The following is a 27471-nucleotide window of genomic DNA, read 5'->3' as shown; positions in this document are numbered from 1 at the left end:
TCCTCCAGGGATCCTTTCCACAGATCCTTGCCAAGATGGGAGATAAGCAACTATAATTTTCTTTCAGGTGCCTCATTCAAGGACCTCAACTTTTTTTAAATTGTGGTGAAATACATATAACATAAAACTTACCATTTTAACCACTTTTAAGTATTAAGTACATTTAGATTGCCATCCAATCAACATCACCACCCACCTCCAGCACTCTTTTCATCTTGCAAAACTGAAACTCTATCCATTAAATACTAACTCCCCATTCTCCCCTCTCCATAGCTCCTGGCAAACTTTCTATCTCTATGAATTTAACTGCTCTAGGTACCTCATATAAGTGGAATCATACAGTATTTGTCTTTTTGTGAATGGCTTATTTCACTTAGCATAATGCCCTCAGGGTTCATCCATGTTGTCACATGTGTCAGAATTTCCTTCCTTTTTAAGGCTGAATAATATTCCATTGTATGTATATACCAAATTTTCATCATCCATTCATCCATCGATGGACACTTAGGTTGCTTCACCTTTTGGCTATTGTGAATGCTGCTGCTATAAACAAGGGTGTACAAATATCTCTTCAAGACCCTGCTTTCAGTTCTTTTGAGTACATACCCAGAAGTGGAATTGCTGGAGCATACAGTTCTATTTTTAATATTCTGAAGAACCACTAGGCTGTTTTCCATAGCAGCTGCACCATTTTACATTCCCATCACAGTGCATAAAACTTCCAATTTCTCCACATCCTTACCAACACTTGTTATTTTACTTTTTAAAATAGTAGCCATCATACTAGGTATGAGGTGGCCAAGGGCCTCAACTTTTACAACCACACTATCCAACTTCCAGGCAGGCAGGAGAGAGAGAAGAAAAAGCAGTGAGGTCGAGGAAAATGGTTAAAACTCTGATCTCTACAATGGTAGATACATACGATCTATTTAAGAGGCATGGGCTATAATAATTGTGAAAAGAAATAGTAGTTTTTCAATACAAGGCCATGAAACATCTGGGTGCTGAAAACTAGTCAACCTAAACACAGAAGAAGCAACTATTAAGAGAAAAGAAGTAGCACACTGCATTTCTGCCACAAAGAACTAGCTTTCTCATCACCTGCAAATAGCCATATACTGCTAAATGAAATTTGTCGTCAAATAATGCAGATGGTTCTTTAATTTCAGAAAGCTTAATATGCTAACGTACAACACAAAAGAACATTCACAGTCTATCGAATCCTGGATGGATTAGTTCTAAAGTACAGAGAAATCAGTTTGTTTCATCCTAAATAATGCATGGTATATAGCAGCAGCAACCTAAAGAAAGGTAACTTCTGGGTCAACTGAAACCAAGCCACCAATATGGCAGGGTACAGACCACATTTGCTGAAAGGTTTGCTCCAGACCCAATCACTTCCATCTCTCAGAACAATGATGTAAAACTGTTCAGTCCTGCTGGCAAAGCCACATATGGCTCTAAGCATTGCTTGAAGTGAGAAAAATAAACACAATTTAGTCTTCCTAAGGATTTCATTTATCACATTCTCTTATACTCACAATCTTCTGTGTTCTTCAGTGACAACTCATTAGCAAGTTATGAGAGTAAAGCAATTAGCTGATACCAAATGGTATTTTTAGTTAAACATTCTTTTCAAAGAATACTTAAAGACTTTCATGATTTCATTTTGGATGTTCTGAAAGTGGACAAGGGCTAAGTGCCCAATTCTGGACGTTCTGCTGCTTCCTTAGAAGCAGTATTTATAACTGCAGGCTACTAGATGACTTATCCCCTTTCCACATCCCTCAAAAGGTCTAGAATAAACGTGGATTAGGTTTCAGAATGAGACGTCATTTCGTAGCTTGTTAGCTTATTGTATTTAAATTTTCATTACACCTAAAATACAGGAGTCATAATTAAGATTTAAAGTGCTTACTACATACCAGCCACTACACTAAACATTTTCTTTGTAGCATCTCACTGAAACCTCTCAATAACTCCACAAAGGATACTACTATTTCCTCACTTACAAATGAGGAAGCTGAGTGAGAGTTTAAGTGACTTGTCCCAGGTTATTTAGCTAGTAGGCAGCGGAACTAGGAAACCAGGTCCAACTCCAAATCTGCATGCTTTCAATCATCATGCTATACTTCCTTCTTACATATCATTAAATACATATGCATGCATATATAATTAGATGCATTTGCTTGACTCCTTAACATCTGTAAGCTCCAGGAGTGCAAGGGGATCGTGTGTGTTCTGGGATATCCAGAACCCAATAACACGAGTCTGGCATTCAGTAGACTGCCAGTGAATTTTGCTGAATGGATAAAAGTATATACTGATAGAGAAATCACACATGTGGATATGTATATACCTCTATTATAAATGTGTCCACATAACCAGATGAAAAAAAATCCCCAGAATAACCTGATAAAAAAGATGATTTAACTGTTCTATTTTTCTCTTCTCAATAACATGGTTTTATTTCCAGATCCTTAGGGAAAGAACAAATGAGTCACACTATAGCATAGGGAGTCATGAAAGGTAAAGCTATGGAAATGGAAAATGACATTACATTATTTTACAGTTCATTAACAAGTCAAAATGTTAGGTACAAAAATCGACTTGCCAAATCAATAATTTTTAAGAACAGTTTAGTGGAAATAAGAGATGAGAAAGGTAAGAAGGACAAGAAACTGACGTAAAATCTCAAGATATAAAAAACCATAGGCATAATTCACTGCCTCTCCCGTGCTTTTGGAAGAAGCTACTGCATGACACAGCAATTCACGTCTTAAATTTATCTTTCATATTTATAACACTTCCTGAAATTCCTGACTTAACGTATGCAGTTTGTGATAAAATACTACAAGGAAGTTAAGTAGCCTTTCACATTTTGTATTTCAAATAACATCTGGAGTCCAGCACAGCGGACAAGTCTCGAGATCAGAAGAACTAGGATTCAGTCTTGACTCTGCAAATCAAACTCAAAATCTGGGGCAAAGTTAAGACCTCTCTCCACTCCAAGAATTACCATAAGAAATGAGACTAAGACCACATGCCTCCTTTTGCACAATCAGGAATATTTGGAGGATGTGAGAAATAAAGAGAGACAGACAGACAGAGAAAACACTTTGAGCTCTTCAGCGGGGGGAAAAGCCTCTATAAATGTAGAGTATAAGCACTTAGACTTGACTCCTCACAAAAGCACTAGGCAGTCTGGGTAAAGTCAGCTGTTACACAAGGATGCAAGGTCTGAGGCATCTCTCTTCTTTAGTAACCCAGAACACATTTTACACTAATAATATAGAAAACTAGAGTGGAGAAGGGCCTGGGGGACCGTCTTCAAGTTGACAGAAACCACACTTTTTCTTCCCAAACAATTTGTAACGATTCCACTTCTGATTTAGGAGTGCAGTGAGAAAACTTTACGAATACGGACTATTGTCAGTGAAAACCTGTAAATAGGAGAATTATTCTGTGCGTTGGAAGATACATGTATGTTAAGTTAGCCTTTGTTGACTGCCAAAGTTGATGAGATAGAGGCCTTAGCTGAAAATGTTAAGCATAGATTAGGGGCTGAGATATTAATTGTAATACCAAGAAAAAAGTCTGTCCAGGGAAACCTCGGAGTATGAAGAAGATGGGAAGGGAGGCCCCCAGAGGTGGAAGACAGGATGCCATGCCTGGTTGAGAGGGTTTGGCCCTGGAAGCACTGCCTAAGCTTATGGCTGTCAATTCATACCTCAAACCACACCAAGACAGGAGATAAAATCCTCAAGCAACTGACCCATAATGGTGGCCTACTTCCACCTAGAATTTGGCAAGTACCCCTCCTCTGCCCAGCAAAGCTGCTCAGACCTGGCCTGTCAGTTGTGGACCCAAATAAATAAGGGAGCCAAGTGACAGAGACTCCGCAAGCCCTCCCACTCTCCTTTCCCCAAGGCCCTTTCCAGGTAAACAGAGGTACAAGGGAAGGAATAAACAACCTTTGAAAGGAAACCAAAAACCCAGGCTTTGGTTCTGACTCCCTAAGCATCAGTGGGGCAAAAACCATGAAACCTTACCATGAAAGTAAGGAACCATAATTAGGGATTTTGAAATTCAAACTCCCTGTAGGCACACTATTGGATGTTTATGTCTGCCCCTAGCACAGAGCAAGCCCTCAGTAAATGCTTATTAAATAAATGAAAGAAAAATAACACAATCTGGTCTAACAAACAACACGAGGAAGTGCTGAAGGGGAGAGGATTTTCAAGAAGGAAACATTCTGACCGAGAGGTGCTTAGAAAAAGAGAGCTAGCTTTCGTTTACAGAGTGCTTACTATGGGGCAGGCACAGTGCGAAGTGCTCTAACCTCTTCTTAATCCTCAGAACAACCCAATGTCCTTAAATTTTATTGTTCCTCCCATATTATAGATGAGGAAACAGAATCAAAAGATGTCATCTCCTTCCTCCAAGGCCACCATGCCATCAAGTAGCAGAACTAAGATGTGGACCTAGGTCTGAATCATTTTAAAACTAGTCCTCTTAACCATGTTACTACCAGCTTCCTCATCCATCTTTGCCTACTTTCCAAGCCAGCACCAGACCCCAGGGCACTTGTCCAGATTTACTGTGCCCACGAATGGCCTGCTACATCCCTCGCAAAATTTACAGATGAAGCACTAAGCCGAACAAGGGAGAGATGACTCACCTACAGCCCTACAACATTTTAAAGCTAAATCTCAGATGGAAACCCAGGCTACCGGCCTCTGCTTTCATCACGTAACAACGGTTCTGGTATTCAGTGCAGCAGGAAGAACTTGACTAAGGACAGCAAATAACCACATTAGCAGACTCTTCACTCCTTCCATTTAACGTTTCTGTTATAACCCCAACCCACCTTCTGCTACCACAATCTTAGAACACGTGGTTCTCCCTTCCCAGGAGTGCCATACACTGTGACAAAAGATAGCTCATAAAAGCCGTTTTATTGAGCATACCAAAGGAAGCAAGACAATTTACAAGTCACTCTCCAAAGCCCCTAGCCGCTGAGCTAACAGAAATTGTTTAGGCAGTTCTAACACTCCCATGAGGAGGGAAAGAATACACTGCAGCAAAACTGAAAGAAACAAGGGCACGAGTGCATGCACACATACAGACATGCACACACACTCTCCTCTCACTGCTTTTACTTTTACTTCGAGCATGGAAAAGCCACGACACTTCAGGACTGAAGGGCAAGTTGAGGGCAGCTGTGGCTTAGGATACCGATGGCTAGACATTTACTTCAAGAAACTGAAAGCAGGCATGGTACTGGTACAAAAACAGGCACACACATCAATGGAACAGAACTGAAAGCCCAGAAATAAAACCACACATCTTCGACAAAGGTGCCAAGCACACACAATGGAGAAAAGACAGTCTCTTCAATAAATGGTGTTGGGAAAACTGGACAGCCACATGCAAAAGAATGAAAGTAGACCATTATCTCATGCCATACACAAAAATAAACTCAAAATGGATCAAAGACTTGAAGATAAGTCCTGAAACTATAAAACTTCTGGAAGATAATATTGGTAGTACACTCTTTGACATCGAACTAAAAAGGATCTTTTCGAATACCATGTCGTCTCAGATAAGGGAAACAAAAGAAAAAATAAACAAGTGGGAGTTCATCAGACTAAAGAGCTTCTGCAAGGCAAAAGAAACTAGAATCAAAACAAAGAGACAACTCACCAATTGGGAGAAAATATTTGCAAATCATATATCTGCCAAGGGATTAATCTCCATAATACATGAGGAACTCATACAACTGAACAATAAAAAAACAAACTGATCAAATAATGGGCAGAGGATATGAACAGGTATTTTTCCAAAGAAGATATACAGATGGCCAATAAACACATGAAAAGATGTTCAACATCACTAATCATCAGGGAAATGCAAATCAAAACTACACTGAGATACCACTTTACGCGTGTTAAAATGGCAATAATCAGTAAGACTAAAAATAAGAAATGTTGGAGAGGGTGTGGAGAGAAGGGAACCCTCATACACTGCTGGTGGGAATGCAAACTGGTGCAGCCACTATGGAAAACAGTATGGAGATTCCTCAAAAAACTAAAAATAGAAATATCATATGACCCAGCTATGCCACTACTGGGTATCTACCCAAACAATTTGGAATCAACAATCCAGAGTAACATAAGCGCCCCTATGTTCGTTGCAGCACTATTCACAATAGCTAAGACATGGAAACAATCCAAGTACCCGTCGACTGATGATTGCATAAAGAAGATGCGGTGTGTGTGTATATATATATATATACATGTTCACACAATGGAATACTACTCAGCCATAAAAAAGACAAAATCATCCCATTTGCAATAACATGGAAGGACCTGGAGGGAATTATGCTAAGCGAAATAAGCCAGTCTGAGAAAGACAAACACCAGATAATTTCACTCATATGTGGAGTATAAACAAACACATGGACAAAGAAAACAGTTCAGTGGTTACCAGGGGAAGGGGAGTAGGGGGCAGGCACAGGGGGTGAAGGGGAACACTTACGTGGTGACAGTCAAGAAATAATGTACAACTGAAATCTCACATTGATGTAAACTATTATGAACCCAATTAAAAAAAGAAAAAGAAAAGAAACAAAGCAGCAGGGAGAGAAAGGACGAAAACCCTTTCTCCGCTTACCAAGAATTTCTCAAAAGGCTGTGCCCTGTCTTTTCTTATGTCTGGATGTCAAGGACCTAGCAGAGTGGCTTCTCCAACTGCTGCCATCCTTTCTAAGGGCGCCTCCTTGGAGAAGGCTTCCCAGCTCCAACCAGCAGAGAGCTGGCAGAGGCTCCCACCTCAACTGTATCAGCAACAATTCTCAGCACAGCGCCTTCTGACTTATCTATCACTACCCAGCTTCTCCCGGGAACTCCAGCTTCCTAACAGCCAGGCCTGTCTCATGCCTCTTACATTCGCAAGAACAGATACAGTCTGATAACACAGGAAGTCCTCAGCAAACGTGGGCTGACCCTAGGGCTGCTGGGCTCTGCTATGAACCTTGTCCCATTCACATTGTATGAATGACAAAAACCCAGCCAAATCTGTCGATTATAATAAGCTGGAAGGGACAGCTACTACCATAAATCACAGCACTGATAGTGGCAATGATGTTTATAAGCTGTCTCTCAAGGTTGAAACCCATAAAAAATTTGAATTTGATGGTGAGAAGAGATAGGCTCTGCATTAAGTTTCAAAATGCAGCTACAAAACATAAAGAGAAAATTCCAGAGAGTTTTTTTTAAACTACTTTTTAAAAAATAGCTGCATACAAAATAGCTGCATAGCAACAATATTTGGGGAGTCTTGGCCTAAAATCAATATATACAGAGGACAATAAGATAAAAGGGATAAAAATAATACACAAATAATAAATTAATTAATTAAAAGGGAACTTTTATTTGGCTACAAGCTGATTAGGGGCCAACAATGAGAGGCTGCTCTTCCTGTTGCTGCTGCTGCTCCTCATAATAACAGTACTAGGACACGCAGGAGTAGTATAGTACTAATAATGATTAAAACAGAAGCTGTCATGTACTGTGTGCTTGCTATCTGCCAAATACTATGCTAAGTGACTACAAACACTCTCTCAGTTCCTCACAACTCTACGAGGCAGGAATCTTCATCTCCATTTAAGAAAGAAGCAAACTGAGTCCCAGAGTAGTTAAGTGACTTGCTCAGGGTCACACAACCGCTAAGCCACAGTTACAGCAACGAAATTCAAACCTAGCTCTATTGGATTACACTGGCTCAACTCTTAACTGCTAACACAATCTGAGACTTGATGAGAGAGAATGATGCAAAAGGACAGCCTTACTATTACTGGTACCTATCAGGGAACATCTAGAACATTGTGTATAATTCTGGGTGCCATTTAGAGAAAGGGACTTTTTTTTTCACTCCTGTTATTCAGAGGAATGTAACCCAGGCTGCCCCAGATTGGAAACCAAGTTATCCAGAATGCAGCTGAAGGGATGGAGATGCTTATCTAGAAAGAGAAAGGCAAAGGAACACATGCTGTGACTCTTTAGGTATCTGAAAAGCTTTCATGTACAAGACAGAAAGAAGACGTGTTCTGTGTTCTCACCAGCTCCAGAATGAGGACCAGTGGGTTGAAGCTCCAGGGAGGAATATTTTGGTTGGCCATAGGAACCTTCAAATGGTGAGAACATCTGATAACACAACATGTTGCTCTAGGTGTTAGAGAGTTCTTGCTCCCCAGCAAGTTTTTAGCTAGAGGATACAGGACCGCAGCTGTCAGGGATATCAATGAAGCGATTCCTGCGGGGATAGAGGCTGGAAGTTTCCATTTCCCACCTTTAAGATCCACTGATCCTCTAAACTAAGAGAGGAGGCCATGATACATTTGAGTGTCCTGCTCTATTTGCTCAAGAAGAGTCAATCGTGATAATGTGAAGCTTTGAAGGTAATTTTATTGTGAAGTAGAAATAGTGTTTTTACGATCTTTGAATAGCAGTTGGAATTAGCATTCACTCTTTTCAAGCAAGAAGCATGTATTCAGAAATATGTTTCCAGGATCTAAATATCTGAGCCATATACATTCACGCTTACTTCTATTTCTCAATTGTTTTTTGTTGTTGCTGTTTCTGGATGATTAATCTCGCTCCAGAACCACAAAGAAAAGTGGCAATGGATAAACATTAGCTCTTCCTCCAGGAAAATTTCCATCTTCCATTAGGGGGAAGAAGATAAAATTCTTTTCCTAAACATAGTCCCAGGAGGCTGACATTTTGATCACCCTGCCTTCCTCTTAGCACTTTACTAAGTACAATTTGCAACTATATTAACCCATTATCAAGTTTAAGTCAACTTCATTACCACTTTCATGCCTTCTTCATTTTGAATACTAGGTTACTTCTCCATCAAACTAATTTATTCACATTCATAAAATGTGCTCATTAAAAATACGTGAACGAAGGCCTTATAGCAGGTAATAATTATCAATCAACTCCTCCTCCTAGCACTAAGTACTCAATGAATGCTTGCTGAATTGATGAGGCTACCTATGGGGTAGTCAATGGGTGTAGCAGTCCCAACTAAGGACAATGTGATATTTGCTGGGTTTTGCCAGGCTCAGACAAGGGCAGTCTCATGCCTGCCATAAGGCAGAGGAGGACCAGGAGACAGGCTAAGCAGGAGTCTACCATTTTTGCTGCACACTGTTCTACATTATGTTGCACATACTACCATTTTGTAGCACATGCAGTGGTGGAAGGCCAGAGGAAGGGTTATTAGGAAGAGAAACGATCAAGTGTGGTGTGTAGAAGATGGACAAAAGTAACCCAAGTCCAATCATCCAAGGGCAAAGAAGTCCGAGCAGGACTGATAAGGTCAACACCTACCAGCATGCTGTACATGCTGACCTCAGGTCAGAGGGCTGACCAGTGTGCCATGTGCGATGGGCAAGGGCTCAGAGGAGTGCCCTTCAAAACAAGCAGAGTACAAACTCTGCAAACCATGGAGGACAGACAAGGAAGGTGTATAACCTCCCCGGTCAATTCTATACAATGTCAAAACAGCCTCGTGAAATAACACACTTCCCAAAATGTCTAGAGCTATACAATCTAATTATACAATCAAATTCCACAATGACAAAAACAAAACAAACAGAATCTTTGGCTAAAAGAATTTGGCAAGCAGCAGGGATTCATTCAGAGGAGGAATACTTTTTGGAAACTTTATTCCCACTGGACCTTAAGGAGCCATGAAGCACAAGTGAGTTTTTCATTGTAAGGATGACTATGTGATATGCCACCAAAGGCTAAGTATAGGAAGAATACCAAGCCCTCATTATTTATAAATACCACTTCTCCTCTGCTTCCAAAGGCCAACATTCCTCATTAACTCTGCTCAGTAGAAGCATATATTATCTGAATTAGGTAGCCAAAATGTAATTCAAACAAAAATAGTAAACAACAACAAAAGCACTTTTGAGGAATAAAGTAATTTCACATACAACATTATCAAATTTAATTTCACAATAATTTTATGAGATAGGTATAATGATTCCCAATTTGTAGAGAAGGAAACTTAAGATATATTCTAAGTTTAGAGGGATTCCTTTAATATTAAGTAGCAGAGCTATAATCCAAGTTACTTTGACAAATTCCAAACTGGAGTTCTTTCCCTTAGAAAAAAAGCTGCCCAAATGAGACTGTGTCCCTCTAAGTTAGAGTGGGAAGGATATTATAGATCACTCCATCCTTTCACCTAACACACTATTCACTATGGATGGTACCTGGATAGTGAGAGCGAATGAGTATGCAGGTATGGGAAATTAGGAAGCTATATAAGTCCATACATTCTTTTACTGAAATCACTACATACTGCCACAGATTAATATGGGTCTTGGGGTTAAGTAACTGAAAAGGAAAAAAAGCACAAATCATCTTTTTTTTGGATTATTTGCTTAAAAAAAAATTTAGAAGCCGTAATGGCCACACTCCAGATGGTGTCTGTTGAAGGGGTGATACATCTTAAGCAGCTCTAGAAAACACATACACATGCACGTGAGCATGCATGCATGCATGCTCCCCACAACCTCCTACCAGCTAAGACCAAACCGACCCTCACTTCGTACAAATACCTCAGCCTCTCTCAGGATTGTGTGTACAAAGCACACAAGGTGTTTCTACCACTTGCTTTTGCCATAAATGACTGCTGAATAAAATAAACACTAATGATTAACTTTTGCTCCCTGGAAGTCACTGAGTAAGAAAAATATATTCTCTAAATAGCCTTTGCATACAGAGCACTAACCTTTTCCAAGCTTTGCAAAGAAGTTTTAAAATGATTTGTCATTTTAAGTTACTCTTGAAGCTAACATATATATATAACACTGAAGAGGTCAGTTCTTGGGTTGAAATGTTTACTAATCACATGGATATTTTGGTTCAAAACTTTCCCTGAAAATGTCTGCTTCTATCCAGCCTTTCCTTTTGAAACACCTGGAATATGAACAATGATCAAACTCCCTCAACTCTAGGTATCTAGAATTGGCTTTACAGGACCAACGATTATGTACCAGGTTCTTTGCTAGGCACAGGAGATAGAGATGTCATTAGGGAAGGAAGGCAAAGAAATTAAGACCTCAAAGAAGGAGGAGTTTTAACCAGAAGAGGTGAGAACTACCATAATTGCGATGAACTGCAGAGCTCAAATCCCAGAGAGAAGGTAAAGTCAGAGAAGTGAACCTGTTTTCCCTAGAAGCCTGTGAATTCAAATGGCAGTCGCTATAAGGCTGAGAAGCTGAACAGAACTTTCAACAGACTCATGGCCTAAGGCAATAAAAAATTGGAGTTCAGGGCCCTTCAAGGAAGAAGAGTCATGGTAAAACCCCCAGACTTTTGGTTGGCACACTAAAGAACTACACCCAGACTGGTCTCCACAGTGACTGAAGTTCAGATTCAAATAATCTCAATTCCTGACTGAAATAAACTAATCTGAAATAAAAGTTTCCAGAAGCAAAGGTAAATCCTCTCTAGAGAACGTTCATACTATCCAGATCTCAAATATTCTCTACAGTTTTTCACATACAATGTCTAGTACTCAATCAAAAATAACCAGGCATGTGAGAAAACAAGAGGTAACCAAAAACTAAGAATGACAGACACAGAAGCAGATCAACAGGGCAGCTGGATATCAGAGTTATCAGATGCAGACTTTAAAACATGACGACTAAAAAATCACAGTGAGGGGCCGGCCCCGTGGCCAAGTGGTTAAGTTCGCGTGTTCCACTTCAGAGGCCCAGGGTTTCACCGGTTCGGATCCTGGGCACCAACATGGCACTGCTCATCAAGCCATGCTGAGGCGGCATCCCACATGGCACAACTAGCAGGACCCACAGCTAAAGATATACAACTATGTACCGGGGGGCTTTGGGGAGAAAAAGGAAAAATAAAATCTTAAAAAAAAAAAAATCACAATGAGATAGTACTATACACTGACCAGAACAGCTTAAATTAAAAATATTGATAATTCCAATTGTTGACTAGGAGAATAGTTTTTGTCCCTTTTCTTTGGTTAAAAAAATACAGTAAATACAGTAAACTGTTAACATTTTTTAAATCTAAATGGTAGGTACATACATATCTGTTATACTATTTTCTGTACTTTTCTGAATTTTTGCAACATTTCATAATTAAAGGTTCAAAGAAGAAAAAAGAGTATGGCCAGAGAGAAACAAGCAAGGGCTAAATTATTTTAGCCTTTGAAGTCATGTTCAAGAGATTGTACCTTATTCTTTAGACAAGAAGGAGCCACTGATGGATTTTGAACAGAGGAGTGACAGTATTCGATCTGATCTCTAGAGAGATCATTCTAGCTGCATTAGAGCCAAGAGAGTGAAGGCAGGGGGCCCAACTGGGAGGCTGATGCAGTAACTCAGATGAGAGAGGAAGGAAATGAGGGAAAGTTGAAAGATTTGAAAGATGGAGTCTGAGTTTTCTAGGGCATTGGGGTTTAGTTCTCAAAACTGTTGAATTTCACCTGAGTCAAATCAGGAAGCAAATGAGGCCACTGTGACAAAGAGAAACCTAAAATGAGAACAATTTGTAGAGTAAGAACAACATCCAAGATACAGCCTGAGATGGGTGAAAACAAGAAAAATGTGAATTTTTCTGCAAATCCTTAGAAGAAACACAAGCCGTTATAAAACTGAACGCTAATAAGCACTCAGCTCGACAACAGATGGCCAGATAGATACATTCACAACTTGCCAGAATTCTGAAGCCTTGTGCACCCCCTTCCAAACATGCAGATGCTTTGATCTGAGGGGAAGAAAATTCTATTTCTGGTTCTGACAGCAAATACCAAGTCACATCTTGCCAGTAGAGAATGGTATCTCCCAACCACAAACCCACCAAGAATTTCACAACCTTAGTCTCATTTTGGAGAGATGGACTGTCTTTGACCACTACTTCCACCAGCCCTGCCAGAAAGTACAAGGAAAATGAAGGCGGAATGACAGTTTCTGAACAACTCAGCTTTTTCATCTGCACCCAAAGAAGTAGATCTGTGTCTCTAGATTATTCATGAGCAGCCCACGTGTTATTCTGTAAAGAAAAATCATGCATATCAAACAAATTTATCCCTACATTCTGAAAAATGGCCTGAGGCACAGAGTCTGACAATTTCTTCAATTACTCTGAGCTGTTTAACTCTCCGAGAAGAGTTGAAGAATTAGTTTCCTTTATTATTACCCTTTGTGCTTTTTCAAAAGGTTAAGGTTTAATATTAAGCATATCAAGTTCCCAGTCTAGCTGGTTTTGATATAAATATACATTCTTGGATCTGACTTATGAATGTCTAGTTTGCTAGAGATAGGATTTTTATGTGGTATTTTTCCCCCAATCTGTTCACGCAACAAAAAATATTCAGAGACATTCTTTTTAAAGGAAGTATTTTCCACACAGTGTCTCAATTTTTGTATATTCTGTTGAGAGAGCTTGGCTTTAGAAACAAAGCAGTATACTAGCTGCATTCAACATTCTTCCCATACCAAAACAGGTACAACTTAGACAAACATGGTTGTCTTAGGTTCCTAAGGCATATGACGCATTGAACTGACATACTGCGGAGGTCAGGAAATAATCACTAAATGATTCAACTTCCTGACTCAACATTCACTCAGAAAGTACCCTTTCTCGTTTTCTCCAAATAACGCTCCTGAATCAAAATTTCAACCTATGAAAACTCAGGCAACCAGATGCATGATAAATATCATCTAGCCGATCTCACTAATTATTAATAAAACATTAATGAATTTTGCATAGTTATTTATATATCTCACTCTGATCAAATTTATGAGATGAAGATAATTTCTAAAGTTATAGACAGATTCCTCAAATAATTATCACCATCACAATCCAGCAGCACATAAAATGCTCATAGACACTTTTATACAATGCTTTAAGTTAAGATAAGAGACGTGTTTAATATCCCTTTGGGGAAATTCCAAGATTAATTTCAAGAGTATATAAATACTCCTCAGAAACACAAGAAATTCTTGCCACAGACTGCCCAGGGGATGGATGTAGCCTTTTCAGACTATGTACTCTGAGAATGATACTCACTGGGTTAAGCGTCTCTTCAACAGAATGGTGAACAGTCCACCAGTCTGAAGTCCACTCCCATGCATTCCCTACTATATTGTATAAGCCATAACCATTGGGAGGAAAGGCATCAACCTAGAAATAAAAAAAGGAAAAATGCTGTCAAACTACTCACCTTGTTTAGAAAACCTCTTAGGTACAGAATTGCACTAAGAGCTATAACTTCAAAGTATGAATATTTATTTTCATTCCAACAGTCTAAATATAATTTGGCCAATGTAAATACAAAGAAAGAGACATTTTTTGGCTTTGAGTTCTCAAAGGAAAAGACACTTTTTGGCTTTGAGCTCTCAAAGGAAGTTTAAAAACCTAAGGAGAGTTTATATTACATGTAGGAAAGCCAGTGAAATTATTCCTAATAGAGAGACTAATAGTGATCATAAATCAAATCTGTACCTGATGGGAAGGGTGGGGGTTGATGACACTTAGACCTTCAAAAGCATAACAGGAACATCCTATTAGACCCAATATGAGTCTTGTCATCAGAACTGAGCTACGCTGCCCACACACTGTCTTTTAGCCCTGAGAGACCCCAAGCCAATTCTTTCCTCTCCACCAGCCCCCTCCAACTCACCATCTTATCTTTAAGCCTCAGTCATCATCATCAAAACACTGAGGGGATTTGTTTTTATAAAGAAATGTGAATTCACTATCTAGCATATTTGTAAGGGAGGGTTTGCAGTCTCTGGAATCTGGAAGTATGAGGCAAAGTGTACACGTGCTTCAGCAAGCAATTATATCACATTCCAAAGGCAGGTCAGACAGTCTGCCACATCATATTGTCACAGACACAGAACCAAAGCATAAAGCTTTTATAAGAAGGAGGATGGGGAGGGGAGCAAGAGAAAAAACTTTAAACAATAGTACATGCAGAACAGTTTTGTTATTTTAGTGACAAATTTTTTTCCAACCTTTTTTAATGGAAATGCTCAAACATAAAGAAAAATTTCATTTTTAAAATTAAAAAAATCAAGTTATCCTTGGGGTTTTCAAAAAATCTTTTTATAAATTCTTATTTTTTCCCATACTAATGAAGCAGGACTTAAGGAATGAATAAACTAAAATTCATCTCTATTTGCCTTGAAGAAGGTTTCAGGTCTTACACATGAATATGGAAACATCTGAGACCTGGGCACTTCAATTCAGAGCACTTCAGTCAAAGTTATGAAGCTACTCCAAAAAGAACTTACTCTGGATAAAGTAGAAAGCTGAAAAATTTTACCACTCTGCTTCCACACTCAGCATCCATTAAGAAAACGGCAGTACTTATTGACTGGTTCATTCAGTAATTCCACGCATGTCAACTAAAGGCAGGAAGGGGTTCAATGACAGAAGACATCGAAGAGCTTAATGAGGGAGAAAAGAAGAATATACCAAAAACAAAAAATCCAGTTCTTAAAGGCAGAGTGGGATGAGTAGGGAAGAGTGTGAAAGAAAATGCTGCAGAAATTCCCAAGAGGGAGAGATTTCTGGCTGGTGTTGTATCCTCCACAAAAGCAGAAGTATCTCTTGGGAATCGAGGTCAGAGTTCAAAGATTAGAGGGACAGTAAAGGAGGGGAGGCCACAGGCATAAACTGTTCTTTCAAGAATGTGGAGATGACCAGAAAGAGCAAGGTGGGATAATAGCTGGAAGGAGTAGGAAAGAAAGAAGAAACTTATTTGTCTCAGGGAAAGAAGGGAAGAAGCCGGGGTGCAAGAGCAATTAAAGATGAAACAAACCTTCTGGAGGAAGCAGCCCTTTCCCAGGTTTCTGGAACTCTCAAGGCAGTCTGCCTGAGGTCCTCTTTATGTGCCAACACTCAGCAGCTGTTGCACACGCAATTTAACCTATCTGGTCCTGTTAAACCAGAAGATGAGGAAATAATAGTATCTACACAAAGGTTTGGGGTTTTTTTTCCCCTTTAAATAATTTGATGTTTAAGTGAGGCAAAATGTGAAGGTCACTCCTCCAAAACTACCATATGTGAGCATGCCACTAAGGAGAATAAAAATTGTAACTGCTTATTGTTACGTTAATCACACTAACCAAAGCTTCCGTCCAGGAACCTCAAAAGGAAACAAATGCACAATATATGAAAAATACTTCAAACACACTTATTTTCAGGTGAATGAGCTGGTAGGCATTAAAACCAAAACACACTAATAACTGTGTAACAGCAGCCAAGCAAAATATGAATCCAATTCTTTAGGTTCACTGTGGTCAGAATAGTTTGCTCAGTTTAAAATCAGATCGGAAATAATAAAATACATAAAACAGCAGGTGAGGGAGCTATTTCGTTGTGGTCCATCCCATCACTGAAGCTGAATTCCTGCTCTCCGCTGACCAGAGAATGTGGACACACAGGGCAGCTGAGGTGGACTTGAAATGATTCTCTGAGTAAACCGCCCCAATTAAAGACAGAGATCTTGTTAAATCTCAATCAAACACAAGCGGAAGTGGCTTGCTGCTGCTTTCTCCTCGGGTCTTGTTTCTCAAATTGGTTCTCTGAGGGCTCCTGGTAACCATTCCAATTTTGTCTCAGGAACTTCCACGGCAACTTCTTCAGGAAAGTTCTGTTAAATATATTCCAAGTAGACATCTGCTAAACTCCCAGTTAAATGTTCTAACTCTAAACATCTGTAAAGTGTCCTTATTTCATATGGAATTTTGTGTTTTCTGAAAAGGTGGACTGACTTGAGAATAAATGACTACTTTCCTTGGAGGCTTAGGCACTTAATTAGTGATATGAAACTCTGCAGCAGTAAATGCAGTAAAATATTCATACCTGTCCAATATAGCCTTCTTGTGGCCCTCTACTAAAACTGACAGGCGCTTATAAAATGTGTCTGGTCCATCAGAAGCCCACGCCTTAAGCCTCAAGGCTTACTGCAGTGGCCCTACTTCTCACAGCCTAGCATCCCTGAGGGGGATCCAGGCTGCTGAGGTGCTTCTCGTACTAGTCTCTCTCATGTGTCCACTGCCAAAGAAGGTATGGGCCCATCACTCCAGGGCCATCCATGTTCAGGGTTAGTGCATCACAGGTGAGTTGTTGACCACTCCTTAGCAGTGTGTAACACTTGGACAGCCACTGTCCTGCTGTGTGCATCAATCAACATCTTTGCTAGGGTCTCATGGGCAGCCTCCCCATCAGGCACCTTAACTGATACTTTCTGTTCATCCTGCAGCACCAGTTCTCAGGACCAAAAGTGGCCCACGAGGTACCAGCTGGGCTTCTTACCCATATGAAGTTTGAGTTTAGTCCCCAAGACCTCTAATCACTTGTTTTACTGAATAAAACTATGTACCTACAAGAACACCAGTATCCTGAAGGAGACTTTGGAGGAACCAACTACAAGATGATCTGATTAGTCCTTTGTCTCTACTGAATAATGCATCCTTTTCCCTTTGGTCTGTCGTGGTTCCTTTATCACATTCCTAATGCATATACACAGAATTTTATATGCACACACATATTCACTCATATACCCATTTAAGGGCTACATATCCTTATGTAATTTATTTTTTACATTAATTCTGCCAGAAATAAAACTATAATGCTTTAACTACGATAGCTCAAAATATTTTTAAATTTCTGGTAGACCAAGTGTCTCCTTACTCTTCATTTTTTCCAAAAATGTCTTGATCTGTCTCTCTCACTTGTTTATTATTTCAGTTGAAATTCTGGAATCATTTGGTCATGTTCTAAATAATGTATCTGTGTTACATTTAGAAATCAACTTTGGAGGAACTATTTTTGTGTGAAACAAAAATACAAATATCAAAAAAAACGACAACTATTTGAAAGACTGTTGAAAGAAAATTATTCTCTGTAACAATAGACCCAGTGAGGTGCTGTTTCCCCACCACAGGACTTCCTTCCTCACTGTACTGAGAGAAATGAAGTGTCTTTAACAGTGCCTCAGTAGTGTATGATTTGCTCGCAGAGAACAGTGAGAGAGGAGCAATCGCGCACTCATGGAGGGAAACACGCCACAGGCTCTCCGGAAAACGATCTGGCCACACACCTAACACTCTTACCAAGAAAGGTTTCTAGCCTTTGACTCATTGATTTCACAGCTGGGAATCCACCTTAAAAAAATCATCAGAGATACAATCTTATGTTTATATTCAAGACGTTCATTGGTGTATTGTTTAGAAAAAAAACAGATATAACCTAAATTCGCAACAATAAGAGGTAAATAAATTAGGGTTCATTCGAATGACAGGTTGGTTACCCAGCTGCTCAGAGACAAGGTATTTGTGGAGAACTGTTAATGACAGATAAAATGTTCCTGTTATTAAGCAGGGAAAAATAGTAGGATTTTAAATATTGTATTCAATATGACCCCAAAGCAATATGTAAAAAATATACAGGTACGTATACACCGGAAACACATATGCTGACATGTATGCTATTTAAGAGCACGGGCTTTGGAAACAAACCGACCTGGTTCAAATCCCAGCTCCACTGCTTTCCAGCTGTGTAACCTTGGGCAAGTTAATTAACTTCTCTGTGCCTTACAGAGTTGAATGGACATTAAATGAGGTAATTCATGCTAATGGCTTAGCACCATGCCTGGCACACCGTGAGCACTCACTACCCACCAGCCATTATTAGCATCAAAACGAACAGGAGGAAACACACCAAAATGCTAACAAGGGTTATCTCTGGGCAGTCGAATTCCAGATCTTTCTAATTTTCTCCTTTATACTCTTCTTGTTTTTCCTAAGTTTCTACAATAAGTATTATGGAATCAGAAAGAAAAATGTGTTATAAAAAAGAACGCTTGATTAATTATTAGTATCTGCCGTGTGCGGTAGTGGATGAACGCAAGAAGTGGCAACACTGGTCAGGGAGTGAGCAATGCCTTCCACTCATTTCTACTCATTTCTCAGCCCTCTGGGGCTGCCGTCCTTCAGACGCCTCGCTACTCACAGGCGCGGTTCCTCGGAAGCCATCCTCTCCAGTGTTGGTCACAGGAAACTCGCCCTGCCAAATGTTGGCATAATGTTGGCCTTTCGGCTGCAGTTTGTTGCCCCAGGGGAAAAGTCTGTCAGAAGAGACACAGGCATCAGCCTGTCAAACAGGCACAGGCTTCTGGATTAAAGTCAAGAGAAGGAATGCAATGTTGTTCTGAGTGAGCTATTTTTCAAAATTTTTAATATATAAATAAACAAAGCTTTTAATCTGGATTTTTTTTTTAACTTCCACATAACTAGCTCATGTCAGGTTCACAACAACCTCAGTCTCTCCCGAGTACTCAGGAGGCCTGAAATAAATGACATAACTAAAAGAAGGCCTGATAGAAGGCTGGGAAAGCAGACATCATTCGGGACTTATATGGTAGCAGGATCGGGCACCATCACGCCACACTGTTTTACACAGCCTTCGCTATTTTAAGGAGCCCTTCCTAGAAGATGTGACCCAAACATGAGTTTTCTGCCTCGTGGCTCTAGAAGCTGAGAAATACCGCAGCTTCAGGGGATGCTGAAAATAAGGAAATATGAAAAGCAAGGCAGCCTGCCAAGAGGCTCTAAGAGGACTGCGTAACACCAGGGGGCAGAGTAAGTGGAGCTGCACGGAGCCCACTTCACCAGACTCTTGGCTTTAGGGGGCTGTGAGGGGCTGGTGACCACGCGTCAGTGTCTCCTAAGCACCATCGTGGAGAAGAGGAAGGCCCAGTAAGAAAGAGCGGTTGTTGCTGCTGCTGTTTTAAATCAACTTTCTAACCAAATTCAGTTCCACAGATTTAGAGAAAGGTCAACATATCGTTGGGCAGGATGAGACCCACCCCCCTCCAGTACCTATTTTGCAGACCTCCGCGACAACTGTATTCCCACTCAGCTTCTGTGGGCAACCGCTTTCCCGCCCATGCACAGTAGGCGACGGCATCGTTCCAGGAGACATGGAGAACGGGATGATCAGGCCTGGGGAAGAGCGAGAGCAGAGTGAAGGGGGCACAAAGTGGAACGGGAACTGTGAACCAGCTTCAGCAAAGCACCCACTATCACCTTCAGTTCACTCTGTGACACTGAGTGGTCCTGGTCCCCAACTCAAGCCCCAGCCATGTCACATCTGTCACCCTCCACCACAGGTTTCTCACATCCCAGGCTCCCAAAAGGGTTATAATTCCTCTTGGAACTAGACTCAAAACATTTCTTCACTTTGCAGGCAGGCCTGGCCCCCCACAGAATCTCAGCTGGTACTGTGGATGTGGAGATGCACCCCTCAGATCCCCCTTTAAGGAACGAGTGCTGTTCCAGCTGCTGGGAGTGCTGTCGGCAGAAGCTTCCAGCTGTCGGCTCCTTCAAGGCTTTCCCACAGCTGCAGACAGCCCACCTCAGAGCCATCAATGATGAAGCACAGCAGAAGCATAAAGGCCCAGCCATGTCGGCACCCGGCAGCTCAACCCTACGGGCCATGTATACCCCAGAGCTCTCTGCGGGATTGGCTGGGACTCACCGGGCCTGCACTGTGGTCTTGGCATCTCCCTCTACCCAATCCTGCTTCCTGCCTACCCTTCCATAGGTATGGATCCCTAACAAATATTCTGCACACCAAACTCTATCACAGTTTCCTGCGATACGGTTATCTCTGTTTCCAGAGAGCCCAAGCAGTGATACTTGGCTTTACACTTCGCATCTTTCTACTACAGATCAGCCAGCTGTATTTGCCTCACTCTAGCAGACTCCAAGTAAGTCTTTATTTTTTCTAAGGGTATAGAGGAGTAGGAAAGGTTAGGGGGAAAATTTGACAATAAGAGGATATACACATTTACCCAGCACCAGATAACTTTAGTACCCTGTTTACTCTTTTTCAAGTAGACCACACATTCCTAGTCCATTCCTTAAACATCTTTGAATTCCCTACAGTAATTACACCGTAACTTTCATTGATTCTTTCAACAAATGCTTACTGAGTATCTATTGTGTGCTAGTCACTGTTTTTAGCACTGATAAGAGATGCACTTTTCTCAGAAGATAGACTCAGTCAGTGGATAAAATACATTCCCCTCTGGGTTTTTCTTCTTCCCTTAGCTTTTTCTTTCACTATTACATTAAGGAAAGAGGGGCTGCCCCGTGGCCAAGTGGTTAAGTCGGCGCACTCGGCTTCAGCGGCCCGGGGTTTCACTGATTCGGGTCCCAGGCGCGGACATGGCACCCATGCTGAAGCGTCAGGCCATGTTGGGGCAACGTTCCACAGGGCACAACCAGAGGCACTCACAACTAGAATATACAGCTATGTAGTGGGGGGCTTTAGGGAGAAGGGGAAAAAAAAGAAAAGAAGATTGGCAACAGTTGTTAGCTCAGGTGTAAATCTTAAAATAATTAATTAAGTAAGTAAGTAAATAAGATATTCATTGGGAGCTAAGAGGCCCAGTCAACTTGTGGTACCCAAGAATCCTATGACTTTCTGCCTTGCAGTCTATTTCCACCACAGTGGCTGCCAACACAGGCTTTGAAAGACTTCTGACATCTGTCAAGGGGCATAGCCCTAAAGCTGAACTTAATGTGCTTCCAGCTCCCTGACAATGAGGGCAATAACCAGGAATGTTGTCAAAAATAGAGGCTCAAAAATCCCGTCTGAAAAACTGGGTTAGGAGAACAGTTTTCTTGGGCTATTGAGATGCTGAGTCCTGACCCAAACCTTTCTCCATCCCCAGGGCTTAAAGTGCTACTCTATTTTTGCTTGAGATAATTATTTCCTTGCCACCCTGGAGACTTGCTGACCGACTTGCCGCTCTGTGGTTTTCCAGTCAGATGGTGGCTTCAAAGTATGTCAGTCCAGGACTGGAGATAACATGGATCCTATAGCCAAGGCCTGAACTTCAACAGTGGCTGCCTGGCAGGACACAACTACTTATACACACGACAGGCTTCTTCCAGTTAATGACCCACTCATGAGAGAGAGCAGACAGACAGGTTGTGAAGACTAAACATGTCACAGATTTGTAATAGGCCTGTCAAAGCAGGAACAAAAATCAGCAAGAAGGAACTCTGACAGGCCAAACAAGGAAGGAAAGAGGCCACTTATTACGAGCCTTCTATGAGCTAGGCACAGTGTTTGCTCTTTACATACATTATTTCCTGCCATTTTATTTTCCTACCAACCAATTGGAATTTTTCATTCTCACGCCTTTACAGATGAAGATGGCCACTGAGTTCCTTTTCAACAGCATGGGAATCTATTTGGAATAAAACATGTCAACCAAGGAAAGAACCACCAGCCTCACCTGTGCAGAACTGTAGAGTCGGGCCCTTCTGGGTGTCTCCAGTTAGCGCCTTTAACAGGTAACCACCAGGGAGCAGCTGCAACCTCAAAGCAACACAGAAGCAGCTGAGTTTAGCTACGATGATTCTAGAAAAACACTGACTCAGCACGTGCAGGAAAAAAATCTCACTTATGGTCTTCAACTTGCATTTGACTTATCCCAATTACCTTTACCAGAATATCAAAAATAAAGATTTGTATGTAAATAAAGCTTTAACAAAAAAATATTATTTCATATCATAAAGCACCACAGTGACTACGTAAGTATGTATTTAAATGGTATATGTCTCCAAGAATTTTAAAAAGATGAACTGCTGGCTAACCCTCTAGAATCCCTAACAAGAGAGACAGGCAGCACTGCTCCTCTTTAAAAGATGGGGAAACAGAGTTAACTCGACAATTAAGTGCTGGGCTGAAGGTCAGTCAGGGTGGTCAGAGATCAAGCTGAAGCACAAGGTAAAAAGCTGGAGTGTGTTTTCAAAAGATCCTGGTTCAATTTCCAGCCCAACATTAGCTGTGTGGCCCTGGGCAAGTTCACTGCTTATCTGGCTCCTCAGAGTCCTCATCTGTGAAATGGGAGCAGGTCCCCCTGCCTCACCTACCTCAGACTACAGAGGAGGTCGAATTACATAAGATTGGGAAATGTTCAGCCACCTGTTCCCAGGACCTTAATCCTACTTTACAGTTCCCTTAACCCAAACAACAATAGCAAGTAGCTCTCATTTAGTGACTGATTAAGAACTTGGTTTGGGAGCCAGTCAAAATGAGATCTGAATCATGGCTGTCACTCATGGTGTGACCCTTGGCAATCTACTGAACCTCCCTAAGCCTGTTTTCCTATTTGTAGATGGAGACAGTAACAATACCTACCTCATGAGTTACTACAAGGAGGAAATATAGCACACATAAAGGGCTTATGACTATGCCTAGCACTTAGCAAGCACTCAGTAAAGGGAACCAGTCTCAACCACGGCCTCACGATAGTCAGGAGCAGAGCCCAAAAAATCATCATCATCATTGTTGCTAATACTAACTAAAGAACAGAAGTTTGCAGATGATCCTTCTACCATAAACTAGAGCAGACTCAAGGTTATCCCCACGACAATGTTACTCTGAAACATTTGCATCCCGATGAGCTGGGCTGAATGGAAAAGAAGGGGGATGTGTTCCCACTAACAATTACAGCAATCACTGAAAACCCTGTTCCTGTTCTTTTTTCACATCAGCACAATCAAAACATTCATGGTATTCCAATCGCAATTTGATGGAAAAAGCCAAATTCTTTTCTATTTCAACGAAAGAGGCACTGTGTCCTTAAAGGACACCACTGCAAGGCGTTTTCTTTTTCAGACAGCAGGAGAGGTGAAAGGCAGGGCTCCTTTCTATTTCCTCTGCGCCACTGCAGGAACTTTAATCTGGGGATGTTCTCACTGACTAGACTTGATGTGAGGTGCCAGTGACAGGTAATTCACTCCGTGTCAAGGGAGGACGTGCACAGAAAGCCCAGGTCATCCCTCTCTTGTGTTTCAGTTCTTCAGATCACTCACCCAAGCCTACCCGGCCCCAAACACTGATAAGATAGGCCACCAGAAGGTTCTATTTCTTAGATTTAAAAAAAAAAAAAGAACTAAAGAAGACAAATATGGCAAAATGTTAACCTTTGTTAAATCTGGGTGGTAGAAACTAGAATGCCTGTTTTTCTTGTACCCTTTTGTGTTTTGAAATATTAGCAATTTTTTTTAAAAGGTCTGAGTTATTTATCTATTCTATTACTGATAGGCGTTGGGGTAGCTTCCAGTTTGGGGCTATTACGAATAGAGCTACTTCTGTGAACATTCTTAAGAGCTCATGATGTTTGGTTAAACATGCATGTGCATCTCTGTTGATCGTACACCATGGAGCAGAACTGCTGGATCACAGGATATACATATGCAGTCTTAGTAAGGACAGCCAAACACAAGCCTTAACGACAGAAGCCCTCAAGGTTTTCTACCCCTTCTTCAAAGTTGGCTTTGTACAGTAGACTCTGCGCCATTACAGAGTTGGCTTATGTACAGTAGACCCTGTGCCACTGCTCCTGGGGCCTCTTAGTCCATTCCATTTCCTTGCCTCTGACCCTCAATTCACTCTGGTTACAAATATTTATTGGGCACCCACTATCTGCCAGGTGCTAAGCCTAGTTCCTAAAGGGGATCTGCAACTCTCAGAATATGATTAAGACAGTTGGCATATTGACAGTTTTTAAATTATTTATTTTACATATTTATCCTCATGGTTAATTGCACAAAGTGGGGTACAAAGTGTGAACCTAGTCACCTCACTGACCTTCAAAGATGTCTGTAAAACTCAAGTTGGGGGGCCAGCCCAGTGGCATAGTGGTTAAGTTTGCACACTCTGCTTAGTGGCCTAAGGTTCATGGGTTTGGATCCTGGTCACAGACCTACACACCGCTCATCAAGCCATGCTGTGTTGGCATCCCACATATAAAATAGAGGAAGATTGGCACAGATGTTAGCTCAGGGCCAATCTTCCTCACACACACACATACAAAAAAACCCTCAAATTAGTGGGTCCAGGTACCACCTTACACACGAGTGCTTTAGTTCTGACTCAGTTTCCTCCCCACCATACACACACACTTTCTCTCATTCTAGATATCTACTTTTCATTTCTCCCAGTATGTCTCTTTTCTGAAATCTTTCACATTATCTTAGCAACCCATCCAAAATAGCCTACTAGCTTACATGACTTGGCATCATGGAGCTACACAATGATCACCTGTCTCAGTGATGTGCACAGTGAAACAGGAAGAACAGACTTTGGCTCGAGCATGGAGAGGCGGACACCATGATAACACCATCCTTGTCCACAGGACACAACCTAGTTTTTCTCCAAAATAGTAAGACCTGAAGTAAGCATTTAAAGATATGTGTACAGTATTATAATATTATTTCTAATTAAAAATTACAACATAACCCATCCTTGGCATCCATCCATCCAAAGGAATACTATATAGTTATAAAAATACACTCCAATGTGAAAATATGTATATAATATGTTATAAAGATAACCTATAGAATTACATATTTGATTCTGTTTCTGTGAAATATATGCATATGAATGTATGTTAGTATAATCAGAAGAAAAATTTGCAAGAATATACATGTACTTAACAGGTGCCAAGGATTGGGGAGTAATATACTTCTTTAGAATGAGTATGTGTTACTATTACAGGATTTCTCAGCCTCAGCACTACTGACACATTAGGTCAGATAATTCCTTGTCGTAGGCGGGCTGTCCCTATAGGATGTGCACTGTAGGATGTTTAGCAGCATCCCTGACGTCTCCTGGCTGAACGCCAGTAGCACCCTCCCCCCACCCAACCGTGGCAACCAAAAATGTCTCCACACATTGCCAAATATCCCCTGGGAGGAGCAAAATAACCTACTGCACTATGATAATCAGGGAAAAAAACAGACTGTTTTTCTTAAATGTTATTATATAGTTCATAGTCGCATAGCGGTAAGGTATCCAACCCTGGACAGCCTACCTGAGTTTGAATAATAGCACTACCGTTTACAAGCTGCATGATTTTGGGCTCCTTATCTAATCTTCCTAGGCCTCAGATTACTTGCCTGTAAAATGGGGATAATAATTCTACTGTCTACTTCCTTGGGTTGTTGTGGGGATTAAATAAGGAAATACATGTAAAGAGTTTAGAACAGTACCCGGTACAGAGTAAGAATTACACAAGTGTTGGCTATCATGAGTAGTAGTATTGATTCATGTTACTGCATGTTGCAATTTTTCTCTTAGAACTTTCAAAGAACACATATTCTAATTAGTGAAAATCTGCCCCGTAAAACTTTTTCAGCATGAGCCCCAAGCACTCACCAGTTCACCCTTTTCAGAAGATTGATAGGCTGAGAAAAGTGTTAGAATATGTCATTCCCAAAGAATTCTCAAGAAGAGTGTGTAGTTCCCATCTTCCATCCCTGTCATGATGTGAAAACTATCTACACGTAAACTAACTCATTTCCTGAAGCAAGTGGCACCATGAAAGTGGGGCGGTGGTAGGGAGAAGGGGACGGTGTGAGGGGTTAATAGAAAGCAGGAGGAATCCACATTCACCAAGCCCCAAACTCGACAAAGCTTAGGGGCCTGTAAGAGTACCACACCACATGCCCATCTGTGAGAGAGACCATAACTCCCCACTGTAATTGTCAGACACAGGGTCAGGGACCATTTCCCGCTCTGACACACATGAAGAAAGAAAGACAAGTAATTAGTCACCTCATAAGAGAGGAGTGATGAAATAAGTGGTAGGACATCATTTATCCTAGCCAAGTTGCCCTGGGAAAACCATGATGTTTTCTGGCCAAATTTATGGCAAATCTCATCCAATGTAACCAAATGCTTTCCTTTTCCAAATGTCACTGTTAACTCCATGTTTTTAAAAACTTGTTCTTGAACTCATGGTTGTGTCTTGAAAATAAACACTATTCTACTATGTTTAGGAACTTATGAAATAAGCAGTTTTTGAGAGCCATACATGAGCCAGTTAATCAAGGTTACAATGCAAATTATGACATCTCTAACTGCTTTTCTTTAACAAGAATAGTCTTCAGGTGTGTTGTTTATGAGTAAAAAAAAAGCAGCAACACGAGCGGACTGGAATCTATGATAAGCCTCATCCTGAGAAGAAAAATTGGGGGGATGTGGTTGCCCACCTACACATTTTCTGTTCGACTGAGACACTTCCAGAGTTACAGCACTCCCTCGTATCCAGGGGGAAAAGGACTTTAACTTGACCTATTTCTAGTCAACCATCTCCATAGCAACTGTCTTGGGTTTAAGTTGAAACAGCTGTACCAGACAGCTAGCGACCAACTACAATGTAAATAGGATCCATGTGAGTATTGACGTCCCCTTGAGAAATGGACTTCGGAAAGCAAAGACATCTTTTCCCACCTGCCCCTGGGGACATAACCAGACTTGTAGTAACAGCTTCAAGAAAAGAAAAGGGGATGATAGCAAAGGTGCCTTTATT

General features: G+C 40.9%; 1 protein-coding gene across 5 annotated transcripts in view; it reads right to left on the bottom strand.

The window, feature by feature from the left end:
* The window catches only part of SUMF1 (sulfatase modifying factor 1), an 87337-nt gene that overhangs the window by 26286 nt on the left and 33580 nt on the right, over positions 1 to 27471 (bottom strand). For all 5 annotated transcript variants that reach the window (XM_001496576.5, XM_005600412.4, XM_023620055.2 and 2 more), the window contains 4 exons: positions 22384 to 22466; positions 19955 to 20077; positions 19086 to 19200; positions 14130 to 14243 (listed from right to left, as the gene is read on the bottom strand). In XM_001496576.5, coding sequence (XP_001496626.1) covers positions 14130 to 14243; positions 19086 to 19200; positions 19955 to 20077; positions 22384 to 22466 — 435 coding nt within the window. The remainder of the gene's footprint in view (positions 1 to 14129; positions 14244 to 19085; positions 19201 to 19954; positions 20078 to 22383; positions 22467 to 27471) is intronic.

Source organism: Equus caballus, chromosome 16, assembly GCF_041296265.1.
Source record: "Equus caballus isolate H_3958 breed thoroughbred chromosome 16, TB-T2T, whole genome shotgun sequence".
Classification (NCBI taxonomy): Eukaryota; Metazoa; Chordata; class Mammalia; order Perissodactyla; family Equidae; genus Equus; species Equus caballus.
The sequence above is the reverse complement of the archived record's forward strand: the minus strand, read 5'-3'. Positions and strand labels throughout refer to the sequence as shown.